We start from the raw sequence: 14,144 nt of genomic DNA, 5'->3' as shown, positions 1-14,144 counted from the left end.
ATGATGTAGCTCCATTCTAGCCAATGGGAAAGGAGAATAAATCTGATAAGCAGGCTTCTGTGGAAAGTTTCCTTCATGCCAAGAGAGGCATGGTGACTTGAATGACGTCCTCTGCCTCGCCTGGTGAGAAGCATGGGGCTGTGGCCATCTTGAAATCTTGGGGTGCGCAGAGTGGGGATAACTGTCATTCTGAAACGGTGGAGGGGGCCACTGAGCAAACCAACTTGGAGTACCTCACTCTGTGAGGGTCCCTGGTCCATGTGATGTTAACTGTGTGTACTTCTTTTGTCTCCTTTGGTTAGGCTTTCTATTACAACAATGTCCTAACAGACCCAGGCAGGAGGGTGGCCTGGATTTGCCCTCCATTTTCTGAGTGGCACTCACAAGGCAGCTCTGGGACCAGGCCTCTGAGTTCTCATCTGCAAAATGGAAAATACAGCTACCTCCCAGAAGGCTAGAAGAGGATAAGTCACGTTGTGGCAGCATGCAACAACACGTGTCAAGTCACAACTGCTGTTTGGGATGAGGCTTATCTGATGTTACACCTTTCTGGCCTTGGGCTTCTCTTTGGGGACATTGAGTGTCACCTGTTGTGTCACTGTCAGCATCTTGGTAGCCAGAAAGCAAATATCATTTGCTATCACCTGGGGCTTCTCCTACAGAGGGCTTTCTAGTCATCTTGCTTCTTTCAGTTTGATGAGGCTCCGCGATTCCTGCTTTGTCATACAGAAACTGGGGGCGGGCACCAGAAGCTTGAGAGCTGACAGCAGGCCCGGGGAAGTTCTTCTGTGGAATTGGCCAGGACCCTTTCCGCACCATGCAGCTGCCTCCTAAAGGTGGGGGACAGCACTCCATAATCCCACCCTAGGCCTAGATCCTGTTGTGTGTGTTCCTGCGAGGCTCTGAAAGTGACTGTGGATGGACAACTGAGAGCTCCTGGAAGGGCAGCATGATGCCCGTGGCCCCTGGGCTCCCTTCGGTTAAACACACAAAGGTGCTCATGGCTGTGGCCTTGGCTGAAGTTAGAAGCTTATGAACCTCAATGAATCACTTCCAAAAACCAGAAAAATGCCCATGTCACATGGTCCCAGGCTTTACGGTGGGACCAGGCTGGGTGTGAGTTCAGTTTATCCTTTAGCCAAGAACAGGTGGCTCTGCCCAGAGCTGTCCCAGGAAGCTATGACGGGATTAATGACAGGAAAGTGTGGCAGGAGGGTTGGGAAATGCTGAGCGGCTTACACATTTTGAGGAGGGAGCTAGGGCTGAAGGGAGAGCAGATCAAACCAGCTGGGAGCTGGTCTAGCCCCTCCACTGGGAGTGAATGAAATTCCTCCCCACCATTCAGAACCCCGACCCTTCCAGAAGCTCTGCCAAATATCTGGGTATACCCTAGACCCTTGGCTTCCATGTTCCTTGAAGAAACATAGGCTAAGTAGGAAGGAAGCCATAACGCTAACCAACAATGGCTCCCGCTTACATGTCCCAGGCACTCTTCACCCACATACAGCCTTTCTGAGGACAGGACACCTGGCCCAGGGCATTCAGTTAGGACACAGCTAAGGGCTAGTGAGATGTCCGAGCAGGGAAACATGTGCCATGCAAGCCTGGCCATCTGAATTCGAGCACTGAAGCCCATGTAACGGCAGAAGGCAGGAACAATTCACCAAGTTGTCCTTTGACCTCCACATATGTGCCATGGCACATATGCACGCGCATATATGCCACACACACGTATAATAACAACAACAAAGTGCTGGGGCAGGGTGGGGAAGACATTGTGTGCCAGGTATGGAGCAGGCCACATTCTTCTTCAGTGGTCTCCCAGACTGGTGTAGTTCTGGGCCCCAGTTGGAAGCCCAACCCTTCTCCCCACCTGTTCCTTCCAGGCTTGACTCAGCCTGCATTTACTCACTATATTCTTGAATTGGGCCCTTAAGTTGCTCAACACAGAAGAGCCTCCTGATCACAGCTCCATAGGGAGGCCCTACTCCATTTTCCTCCAGTGAGTTCAAGGTCTGGACCACACTGGGGCCTTGGTGGGATGACCACCAAGTCCTTAACCCCAGAAGTGCCAGGGGTATCCCCATACCTAGGTGATAGTAGGCTGTGTCTGGCAGGGGAACAGATGTTTCCAAAGGATGCCCTGTGGGAGGGGCTGGGAAGAGAGTGGTCAGGCTGTGACGCGGAGCTTCAGAGAGCAGAGTGGTAAGGAGGAGACAGTTGTGCAGATGTTCCTGCATCCCAGAGCATGTCAACAAGCTCCAACCCCCTACCCCCCAGGGCTCAAAGGGACATGAGAAAGAATGGGATCCTGCTCTTTCCTTGCCCCTGGGATAGGGGCTGGAAGCAAGTAGGGTGTATGTGGGATGTGCTCCTGAGGGCAGAGTGGGAGCTTGGCCCCGGACTCACCATCTTCCTTGGTCTGGATATAGAGCACGCTGCTGCGCACACCATCCCCAGCCTGCGTGTAGGCTAGCACCTGGACGCTGTAGTTGGTGAACTTCTCCATACCCCGCAGTTCCACTCGCTCCCTCTGGGTGGTGACATTCTGCATTTCGCCCCACTCTGTGGAGACAGGCCCCTGGTCATGAAGCTGTCTATGTTACACTCCCTGGCCCCTGCCAGCCTGGTCTCAGACTTTGACTCTACAGGGGTGAAGACTAGATGGGATCTTCTGCAAGGCAGTTTACCCGGCCACTGTCCCTAGGCCATGTCTCTCCCTATATACTGGCCTTGAACCTCAGCTGACCTTGTGCTTGATGCTTCCCCCCCTAAGACATGGTTTCACTGTGTAGCCTTGGCTGTCCTAGACTCACTTTATAGACCATGCTGGCCTTGAACTCACAGCCATCTGCTTGCCTCCCGAATACTGGGATTAAAGGCGTGCACCACCATGCCCAGCGATGCTATCTCTTTAAGATACTCTCTGTCTCCCTGAAGCATGCACTCTCCTGCCATCCTCCTTCCTCAGCTCACTGGCAACCATTTGTTCTGGCTCCACCAAGGAGTTTCTCGTAGATCCTAAAGAAGTGTTTTTGGGAAGGCTGGGCACGGTGGTGCATGCTTTTAATCTCAGCCCTTAGGAGGCTGAGGCAGGAAGATCTTTGGGGACAGCCTGGGCTAAACTAGCCAAGATTACATAGTAAGACTCTGTCTAAAAAATACCTTATGGAAAGGGTCCCATGGGGGAGGCCACAGAAGCGCATATGCTCCCATTGAAACTATGTGCAAGGTTGGCTCAGACACAGGTGCTGTGGACAGCTTTGAAGAGATGAGTGACTCTACGTCTGCTCTCAGCACCTCACTGGCAACCAAGTGTAGGCATATGGCTCAAGGCAGTTGGCCAGGTGACAGTGGTCCCGAGGGTGAGAACACCATGCCCCACCATGCTTAAAGATTCAAATCTTTGAGATGGGGGGTGGCAGAGGCCCAAGTACAGGAAGCAGTGCCAACCTGTCTGGGACACATAGCAAAACCTAGGAAGAGCAGCTTGACTAACAGCCCAGTGGTCTTTGGAGAGTAGAGAGGCCAAAGTCTTCTCCGAGGGCTGAGTCAGAAAGCCTGTTGCCTTGGAAAAGAGAAAGCAAGTTCCGGGCAGAGCCTTACACTGACACTGTGTAAGGGTCACATTTGTTTGTTTGTTTGCCTTTTGATCCAGGATCTCACTATGTATCTCTGGGTATTTCTGCCTCTGGAGTGTAGGTAGGGATTAAAGGCATGCCCTACCATAGCTGGCAGGGTCACATTTTGGGTTGGATGGCTTGAGATCTCACACCAAAAGGACTTGGGAGACCTTCGGAGGCCAAGCCCTAAGACTGAGGCTTTCTAGCTTTGGTAGGAGAAAAATGGATCAGGGATGTCCTTCTAGTGAATCCAGGTGGGGAAGGAGATGCCAGTATCCTGGTCAGGTGGCTGTGAGCCGCACTCCCAGGTCCTCCAGGAGGAAGGGTGTGGGGGCCTGGGAGGCAGAATGTTCAGGACTAGGGTGCAAACTCATCCCAAGCCTCTGTGCTGAGGTGAATAAAGCTTTTGTGTGCACATCTGGGGGTGCCCAGCCTCTGGCTTTGCATCCCACGGGCTTCCTGGCCCTGGAAGGTCTTTGTGTACGCCATGGGGCATGAAAGTGATGTGTTGGGGTTCCCGCATCTGAGGCAAAGAAGGTACCCCGAAGGCAACTCTTTCACTTGCCCCTCGATACTAAGAGCTTGGCCCCGCCCCTCACATGGCCCAGGTCAGCTCCTTGCATTGAACTCACACCTTACTGCCCACCTGGCTCCATCCAGGTTTGGCCCAAGGGGCAGCTTCCCTAGGTTTGGATAAGCCTGCCTTCTCTCTCACCCCTCCAGGCCTAGATGATGACAGCTTTCTGCAGGCACTGGCCACCCTCTCCTCTCCACACTCTACTGAAAGCAGCCCCTTAATGCACATTTCTGTGTGTCATCTGCTCCCTGGCTAGGAAGGCCATAAAAATCCTAATATCAACATGTTGTCAGGATAGCAAATGTGCTTCAGTACTCCGATGATTCCTATGTGTGCTGCTGTCTAGATGTGGCTGGCACCTACTGGCCCTCACCAGAGAGGTGACCGTGTGCATGACCTTGACCCTGGATCTGACTCTGGTCCTAATCTAACAAGGACATGTGGGAGTTGACCCCATCTACTGTCTTACTGTCACATCACACCCCTGTGGCCTCCATACATGTGAAGGGGCTGTGCCTGCCCTAGACACGCGACTGAAAGATGAGCAGCTCCAACCAAGCTGTAAGCCCATCAACCCAGACATGGCCATCAATCCCAGAAGACTCACCTCCATCAACATAGAGTGACCAGAAGATGACCCGGTAGCCTTTGAGGACACCGTTGAGGGTACTCCGTGGGGGTTCTGACCACGAGATGACAGCCACATCAGAAGTGATGGACAGGGCTCGGACATTCTCTGGGGGCTGGCTGGGCACTGCAGAGGATGATGGGAATCAGCGGTCAGTCAGTTAGGGTACGAGTGACAATATAATGTCTCATACTGGGTCCTGTTGCCTGATCATAGGGACATAGAGTTAGGCGAGTGGAGGGACTGTCTGACTTGAAGTTGGACGGCTGTTCAAGTCTCCTCTGATTCAGTCAGAAGCAGCTAGATCCCTCTCTAGTCTCATGCCCAGCTTTCTGGGGCAAGGTGGTTCTGGTTCTGTTAGGTTCTGGAGAAGTGAACGGACTTGGGCATCATCTTTGCAACTCTTTAGTAGGCCATGGAAGTCACAATATGAATGCGGTGGCCTGGGAGTCCAATCAAGGCCCAGGGTGGTGGCTGAAACTCAGTATCTTAGCTAAGAGCTGCCAGCCCCTGGGTGCTCACTGACCATAGATGGGTCTGGACCCAGGCCTGGCCTGGGGGCTTCCTGTGTTCTGGGGCTAGGCTGAAGGGAAAGTGAAGAAAAAATAGGGACCTCAATGGACCCTGGTACAGGGTTGGAAAGTTCTCACGGAGGCCACCAGGACTTCTGGACCCATTACCCCTTGTCTTGTCTCCACCTAAGAGCATGCCTAAATGCCTGGATGTCCTGAAGCCACAGTGTGAGGGCAGCTTGGGTGTCTGCCTGCCCTTGAGTCTCTCTGACATCTCCTTCCGTGGTTCCCAAGGGCCCTGCCTTGGGTTAACTGCAGGCCTCTTGCCCTTTCTCACAGTGGGAGCAAAGTACCAGGAGTCGTTTCTGCTAAGAAGAAGAACAGTGACACTGGTGCTGGCTTCCAAGGAGCCCAGGACAGAAGGGAAGAGCAAGTCTGCTCTGCCATGAATGGGAGAAAGGAGGCAGAGGCTGGAGGGAAGGTAATTAGATCCCGTTGCCCCACAAGAGGCAACTCTAATTTTTATGAGCATTTAAATGATAATACATCATCCTAACGATCCTCTTTGAGAGTGATTATTGTTTCATATTACTTAGGTGTAAAAATATAAGCACCATGTAATTAGGGACCCAGTGTAATAAACTAATACAGATAGCCCGTTCGAACAAAATGAAGGTAATACAATTATGGAAAAGACACTCTTGCTAAGGCAGGGGCCCTTGACTACCCCAGGAGGAGTGCTAATATTGCCAGAAAACGATCAGGATCTGACAGGCTAACGAGGGCCTTAATTAAGTATGAAAAACTGCCGAGCAAATGCATGTGGAAACTTTCTTCCAGTCTCCTCCTTTGTTTTGAAAAGGACTCCACAGCCCATGCTGAGCCCTCCCTAGTGGAAACTCCAAGGGCCCTGTCTGTGCAAGAGAGGCTATCCTTCTCTCAGGTCCTTGCCTGGACTGCCTGAGGGATGAGGGATGAAGGATGGGAGTTTAGGGTTGGGCAGGATGGCCTGGGCTCTGGGTTTGGACAACTGGCTCCAGACAGACCTTCCTGGGGACATGTTGCATCCAGTCTTGCTCCCGCGCACAGGGGAAGCAGGTGGGATGGCTTGCGGGAAGGGGGGGGGAACCTAGCTTGGATAGTCATCATGGCTGTTATGTGACTAGGTAGGAAACCCAATTGCTGCCAGCCTTTGCGGCACTCTGGGAATTCTGACCCAGCTGTGAGTCTCATCGATACTCCACGAACCACACATGGCAGCAGTAAGTCCCCATCATCATCACCTTGGGGGGAGGTCTCTGCTACACAGAGCTCTAGGGTCCAGTGGACACTGACAGGCTTCCACGGACTTCTGTGGAGACTCCTGGGCTAGGGCACTGCTTGGATCGATATTCCAGCCTGAAGAGTGACAGTCTGGTGTTCATCTGACCAGCCATGTCCATAGCCAGTGTAGGTCGGGGAGAAGTTTGAGGACCGGGAGCGGGGGTGGGGGAGAGTGTGGCTGTTCCTACAGGCTCTCTGCACCTCACCCGCTCTCTGTCAGCTGGGGTCCTCTCTCAGAGCTGGGGTCTGCCCCATCCCAAAGCTCAGCCGTACCTTACAACAATGAGATGGGATCTGGGGATGGAGCCTGAAAATCAGGATTTGAAAACCCCAGACAGTGGCTACTTTTAGCCAAGGTTCAGAACAGCAGAGATGAGCGTCTCCAGGGTTTCTGGCTCCCTCTCAGAGGGGACTGAACTTTCAGAGAGGAAGAGGAGGCGAGGGCCCCCCTAAGCTCAGGGCCTGGCTCTCCGGGGCTGGAATGCTCGGAGTTTGTCAGTGCCATGCAACAAGGGCATTGCATCTTCCTTCTTCTGGGTGAAGTAGACTCAAGATCCAGGCAGTTTTCACTTTGTCCCCCACTTTCTATTGGGGTGTATGAGGAAGCTTTGAAGACTCTTCTGCATCTTCTTTATTCTGCTTTCTAGGGATGTGGGGTGCCAGGTGGCTGCCTGGGTCCTCCCCTAGAGGAATCAAGACCCTATCTCCTATCTCAACCCGATGCAGGGTCAGGCAACAGCTGTCATCTTTCCTGTTTGTGGACAGGGGGCATGCACCAGTTTTTCCCCAACTCTGGAGAATACAGCCTCTTCCTGTACTATCAGACTGCAATGGGCGCTTTTCTAGTTATCAGGATGATAAGATTTATCTATTTATTTTGAGACAAGGCCTTACTGTGTCTCTCTGTTGGACCTGGAAATCACTATGTAGACCAGGATGGCTTTAATTTCACAGAGCTCCACCTGCCTCTGGCTCCCACATGCTGGGACTAAAGATGTGTGCCACCTTGTCCAGCAGATCGTTTTTATGAACCAGCCTCTACATTCTTCTGCCATATGGTTGCTAGGGTTTCTTAACTTCGTGGTCTCATCTCACACCCTTAGAGCAGATGGGGGACTCATTGCAGCCTAGAAATACAAGGGTAACTTGGCTCTTCTACATTTTTTTTCAATGAGAAACTGAGCCCAGAATGAGAGAAAAGCTTGGTCAGAGAGGAGCTAGGAAGGAGAGAGATACGGGCATGAGAAGATGTGGATAGACAGGCCAGTGTTCTAAAGGTAGGCCAACAGACAGAGCATCAGCAAGTGAGGGATAGACAGACGCCACCCAGGCTGAGGCCATATTTGTAGAGTGGACCAAGGCCCCTTGAGAGCCAATGGGTAAGAGGAGATGGGGGTGGCAAGTGTGTTTGTTAGTGTTTTGCTTCTTTTCTGTCTGTTTGTCAATTTGACACAAGCTAGAGTCACCTGGGAATAGGGAACTACAATTGAGAAATTCTCTCCCTCAGTTTGGCCTGTAAGCAGGTTGGTGGAGTATTTCCCTCATTAGCAGTTGATGTGGGAGGAGCCAGGCCACTGTGGGCGGGGCCACCTTTGGGCAGGCAGAGCAAGTCATGGAGAGAAAGACAGGAAGCAACATTCCTCCATGGCCTCTGCTTCAGCTCATGCTCCAGGATCCTGCCTTGAGTTCTTTCCTTGACCTCCCCTCAGTGATGGACGGTGACCTGGAAGTGTAAGGTGAAATAACCCCCCTTTCACCCTCAAGTTGCTTTTGGCCAGTGTTTTATCACGGCAGTAGAAAACGAACAAGAACACACAGGAAGCTCATGCTGCCCACAGGGTCAATGTAGGCCCAGGCCCTGCGGGGTCCCCCTGCTCCCAACCTTGTGGCTCCCCTCACCATCCTCCAAGGTGGTGGCATTGATCTCACTGGATGAGGGCCCTGTGCCTGCCCGGTTGAAGGCTTGGACCACCACGCCATACTGAGCGAACTTCTTGAGGTTATCCAGGGTGTAGACCTCACTGTCCCCGGTAGCCTTCATCTCCACGATGCTGTACTGCCCATTGCTGCCAGGGCTGTTCTCCCTGTAGCCAATCTGGTACCCCCGGATGACTCCATTCTGCAGCTCCTTCTTTGGTGCCTGTGGGCCAGGGTAAGGGCGAAAGAAGAAGACACAGTGACACTCGGATGTCTTTGTTCTTTGAGCCAAGGACACATCATTACTCTGTGCCCAGCCATTGGATGGTTCCCATTTTACCTGGATTGAACTCTCAGGATCTTGTCATGGCTACCTGGCCCTCCGTGGCCATGATACTCAGATGCTGATGTCTCTTCTCACACAGCCTTCTATGCTGTTGTTGTCATGACCTCGGCCTGTGTAGCTGGTGTGTGTTTGGTGTATGTCACCATGTCACGACTGTCTCCACTCTGGTCCCTCACCTCTGTCGTGCCCTTGAGGAAAAGCTAACTTCTTTATGAGACAGCCCTTAGCTGTTAGTGGGTTGTTCTGGTTTCATATTTCTTATCTTGAATTCTGACATTCCATAGAATTTATTTATGCATTTAAACATCTGCCCCAGTAGAATCTAATGTCAGGAAGTTGAGGCGTACTGACTTTTTTTACTGTTGTATCTCTGTGTCTATAATGGTGTTTGGCATAGAGTGGGCCCTGAGTACACACTCAGTGTATGTATGCACACATGTATGAATAAGTGGGGCTACTAACTGGATGCTCAGGGGCCTAGAAGAATTGGAATCTGAGACAAAAGTGATCCAAGGGAGAGAGATGTAAGCCATTTAAAAAAAAGAAAGCGCCCTGTGCATCCTGGGATGATCATTACTGATAAAAATAATGTGGAAAAATTAGTTCCTTGCTGGCAGAAATGTTAAGTAGTACAAAAGCAGTTCAAACAATCCGGCTGCTTGAGAAACATTATCATATGATCCATGGGATCATATAATTTTTCTGGGTATAAACCCCAAAGGACTGAAAGCAGGAACTCTGCTTTATTCACAAGAGATGAATGGATCAAAGGGATGTGGTACATCCATACAGTGGCATATTACGCAGCCAGTGAAAGGAGTGGCATAGGTTATTGAATAGATGAGCTCAGGCCTTGCACTGTGTCAAGTAAGCCGCTCACAAAAGACAGGCACCATAATGTTCCCATTCCAGAGGGCTCTGGACTAGGCAAATTCACAGAAATAGAAAGCAGAAGCTTCTAGGGGGCTGTGAGAGGAGGGGTTAAGGGCATAGAATTCAGTTGAGGTAATAGACAGGTATTAAAAATGGTGGTGGCTACACAGCTCTATGAATGTGCTAATAGGCACTGAACTGTATTTTTAAGTTAAAAGTTGGTGTGTGTTTGGTGTATGTGGGCTTGCACATGTGTATGTGAGGGCTATGTGCATATGTAGAGACCTCAGATTGATGTCAGTGACTTCTTCCACTGTTCTCTACCTTATTTTTGAGGTAAGGCCTCTCATTGGTTGTTCTGGCACTTGTTTTGTTTTGGCTGAACCCAGGGTCCTCCTGTCTCTGTCCCCCAGTACTCAGGTTGCAGATGCATTTGAGTGTCAGGCTTTTATGTGACTTTGGAGATCTGAGCTCAGGTCTTCCTACTTGCCCAACAGGCACATTACCCTCTGAGCCAGCTCCCCACCCTCCTGGACAACATTCTTAAACACGGCTAAGAGGTGTATATTTTATACTAGAGAACTTCCAAAGATAAGAAGCAAAGCACAAACAAAGAGTTGCCTGGTCCAGATTCCTTGGGAACAGGCTGGGTTCTCCAGACACAGTGGACAGGAGTGGAGGTGTGATGGGGGTAGAGGGCTGCGGGCAGCCTATAGAGGAAAGATCTGAGATGTCAACGGGGAGCTGGTGGGAATGAAGAATTGATGCCAGAGGGCCAGAAGAACAGAGCAGAGAACATTATAGAGGTATGACTCCATGCTGGAAAATGTTCTCATCCCAGGCTTGAGTCCTGACGCAAACTGCTACACACAGTCATGCACACATACAGGCGTCTTGAGAGAAGACAGACACATGAGCATCAGTACATGGCAGGATCTTACACAAGCCTGCCCCCTCCCCTGACACACACACACACACACAGAGCTGTGTGATCCATGCCTGTGAAGTGCTATGAACATGTGCTCACATCCTCCCAAACACATATCCTAATTCCCGCCTGCCCAAGGCCAGATACAGTTAAAGCCTCAAATAGAAACTGGCTTCTTTAGTGACAGGGCTCTCCCATCTTTAAATTGAGATAGAACAGTCACCTCTGTGCATATAAAACCAGCTAGAACCAGAGTTTTGAAGACAACGAAGTTAATTTAAAAGCCCACTTTTATTGTACAAAAAAATAGTGAGATAAAAACAATTAAGTTTGTAAAACAGCTCCACTGTTTCTTTTAATTCAATGAATGTTTTAAATGGGTTGCATTTTAAGATCACTGTTAACTCAATAAAATTAAGTTTTTAATTTAACATAATTGCTTTGAACTCACTAAATAGGTGTGTATGTGTGTGTGTGTGTGTTTAATTGACTTGACTTTTTGCTATTGCCTGAATCATTTTCTCTCTTCACTTGGGCAGCTCTGCACACTAGCCTGCCCACTACTACTGCAAACGAGTAGATCTCTGCATCTGGGGCTTGTACATACTCATAAACACACTTAGATGCCTATTGGAAGGACATACTCACCTTCAAGAGCACAAAACACCATTCCAACACTGCATACATGCTGCTACCACATGCACACACAGTCACATAATTATACAATGCCACCCTACCTTACACATCCAGGACTATGTCTACCCCTGCACATATCACCTACAGCTGTCTGAACCATGTTAGACACCTATATACTTGACCCAGGGCTATCTATGTCTGGTTATATCTCTGTGCATATAACCCAGGCTATCTATACCACAATAGACACCTATGCACATGAGCCAGGGCCATCTATGCCATGATATATGCTTGTACATAAGACCACAGCCACATACAATGTCAGAGACTCTGGGCAAGCACTCAGGTTCCCCTGATGTGTACACACACACACACACACACACACACACACACACACACACACACACTCACTCACTTTCTCTCTCATCACAGATTTATACAAATCTTAACATAGTTTTCCCTCTCTCTCTCTCTCTGTCACTCACTTTTTTCTCTTTTTCTTCCCTTTCTTTCTCCCCACATCTCCCTCCCTTCCAAACATGCACACTTGGGATTTAAATCAATCTTAACAATATTTCTCTGAAGCATTAAGAAATCAATAGGGCTGATTGCAAATTTATATCATAAAGCAGGGGTGATCCATCTCACAGAGTCTTAAAGCGAAGTGACTTATCTTTCAAGTGAATCTTTATTTTTCATTAATCTGTTCTCAGTGTGAAAAAAAAAATCCCCACGAGAAGCCAGTCCCCAAATTTATTGACTTGCTGGCTCATTCTGAAGTTCTAACTTTCTAATCAATTTTATTTTTCATTATGAGACTTTGGAGAAATAAATTTGATTTTAAATTTTTATCGACCTCTGGGTCAGTGCTTTGTAGCAAATGCCTCGGTGTTTTACATAGTTCTCTGGCTCCACCTCTGGGCTCCCTCTATGTAGTCCCAAGAAATGAGTTCAAAACTAAGATGCTGACAAGATGGGAGGGGATGGGCTTTCTCCTTCAGCATCTGGAGAAAGCTCTGGAACCCAGATATGAATTTAGAAGGCTTTTTGTAGGGGGCATGTCTGTGAGGGATTTCTTTCTTTGTCTTTCTTTCTTTCTTTCTTTCTTTCTTTCTTTCTTTCTTTCTTTCTTTCTTTCTTTCTTTCTTTCTTTCTTTCTTTTGAGACATGATCTCTCTGTGTTATCTTGTTGTCCCGGACTCACTTTGTAGACCAGGCTGGCCTTAAACTCACAGCGATCCGCCTGCCTCTGCCTCTCAAGTGCTGGGACTAAAGGCATGCGCCACCATGCCCAGCAGGATTTCTAAGATGAGGTTAATGGAGATAGGAGACCCATCCTGAATGTGAGGGGCTCCATTTGTGGGTGTCCCTATCGAATGAAAAGGAGAAAGCGTGTTTGCTGACTGTGCACGCTACCTTCTGTGACTTCTCCACCACAGTGGGCTGAACCCTTAAACTGTGAGCCCAAACTCAGCCTTCTGTCCTTAAGTTGCTGTTATCAATTATTTTTAACCACAGCAACAAGAAAAGCAGCTGATATAAGGCACCAGTTAGTATCACAGCTTCTGGTTATTTTCTCTGGGAAAGGAAGAGACTAGGCTGCTCCTGCTGTGTGAGTGTGCACACACAGGTGGCCATGGCCATCACATGAAAAATGTCTAGGCCCTTCTCACATTCTTCTGTGTTCAAACTGACACTCTCAAAGAGTCCAGGTAGAGGGCTAATGCCACTTGGATTTTCTGGTTAGGAGTTAGGATGAGAACAGAACATTGGAAAACCGATGGCCCATGGAGATGTAGTCACCTCAAGGTACATTCTCAAGACTGGAATGCACCTAGAGGACCAAGGTCAGCTCCAAAAAAGCTCTTTGTCTCAGAACTCTGGTCATTATGCTGCAGTGGGGAGGTGGGTCTGGGAGTCCAGTCTATGTGCTGTGGTCTCTGTCTTATACATGAGCAACTGCAGGCAAATCACCCCGAATTTTGACACCTTTAGTCTCCTTGGCTGAATGTTGATGAAATACCTTTTTGCTCCCCCACAAGAGTAGAGAGAGAAGGCCAGATGAGTTGTGTAGGAGCAAGCTCTGAGGACCGGATGCTGCAGAGTTGCAAGAAGGCATGGAGTCACTGGGTCATCTGTGCATGTGGAAGGACAGGAAAGAGCCAGAGCTTCCCGGAGCACCCCAACTTTGGTTCTGCTCATCTCTTGGCTCATCAGTGGAATTTCCTCTAAGACACCCTTAAGCGGCAGCTGCCTTAGCTACCTGAGTTCCAGCCTTTTGCCCTGGCTGCAATGCACACTGTCACTGATCTCTTTTCTTTGACACTTTCCCAGGTCTAGAAGACAAGCTAGTGTTTTTCAGTACATAAAAAACAATCCTGGAAAGTTGGGTGTGGTGGCACATGCCTCTAATCCCAGCACTCAGAAGGCAGAGGCAGGTAGATCAATGCAAGTTCAAGGCCAGCCTGGTCTACAAAGTGAGTCTAGGACAGCCAAGGCTACACAGAGAAACTCTGTCTTGAAAAACCAAAGGGGGGAAAAATCCTGGGTTGGAGAGATGGCTCAGTGGGTAAAGGCACTTGCTGCTAAATTTGATGGTTTGAATTGTATCTAAAGGACCCACATGGTAGAAGAGAACTGACTCCTACAAGTTGTTTTCTGACCCCTTCTCTCTGCCCACATGCTGTGGGACACATGGCTGTGCATGTATTTGCACGCATGCATGTACACACACACACACACACACACACACACACACACACACACACACCCTGCTCCTCT

General features: G+C 49.5%; 1 protein-coding gene across 1 annotated transcript in view; it reads right to left on the bottom strand.

Moving 5' to 3' along the window:
- Nucleotides 1-14,144, bottom strand: part of Dscaml1 (DS cell adhesion molecule like 1) — a 315,683-nt gene that overhangs the window by 25,178 nt on the left and 276,361 nt on the right. The window contains exons 17-19 of the mRNA XM_051156333.1: nt 8,563-8,803; nt 4,808-4,954; nt 2,410-2,565 (exon numbers count right to left, since the gene is read on the bottom strand). Coding sequence (XP_051012290.1) covers nt 2,410-2,565; nt 4,808-4,954; nt 8,563-8,803 — 544 coding nt within the window. The remainder of the gene's footprint in view (nt 1-2,409; nt 2,566-4,807; nt 4,955-8,562; nt 8,804-14,144) is intronic.

Source organism: Acomys russatus, chromosome 14 (genome assembly GCF_903995435.1).
Source record: "Acomys russatus chromosome 14, mAcoRus1.1, whole genome shotgun sequence".
Taxonomy (NCBI): domain Eukaryota; kingdom Metazoa; phylum Chordata; class Mammalia; order Rodentia; family Muridae; genus Acomys; species Acomys russatus.
Note: the sequence above shows the minus strand (reverse complement) of the source record. Positions and strands in the feature narration are given on the sequence as shown.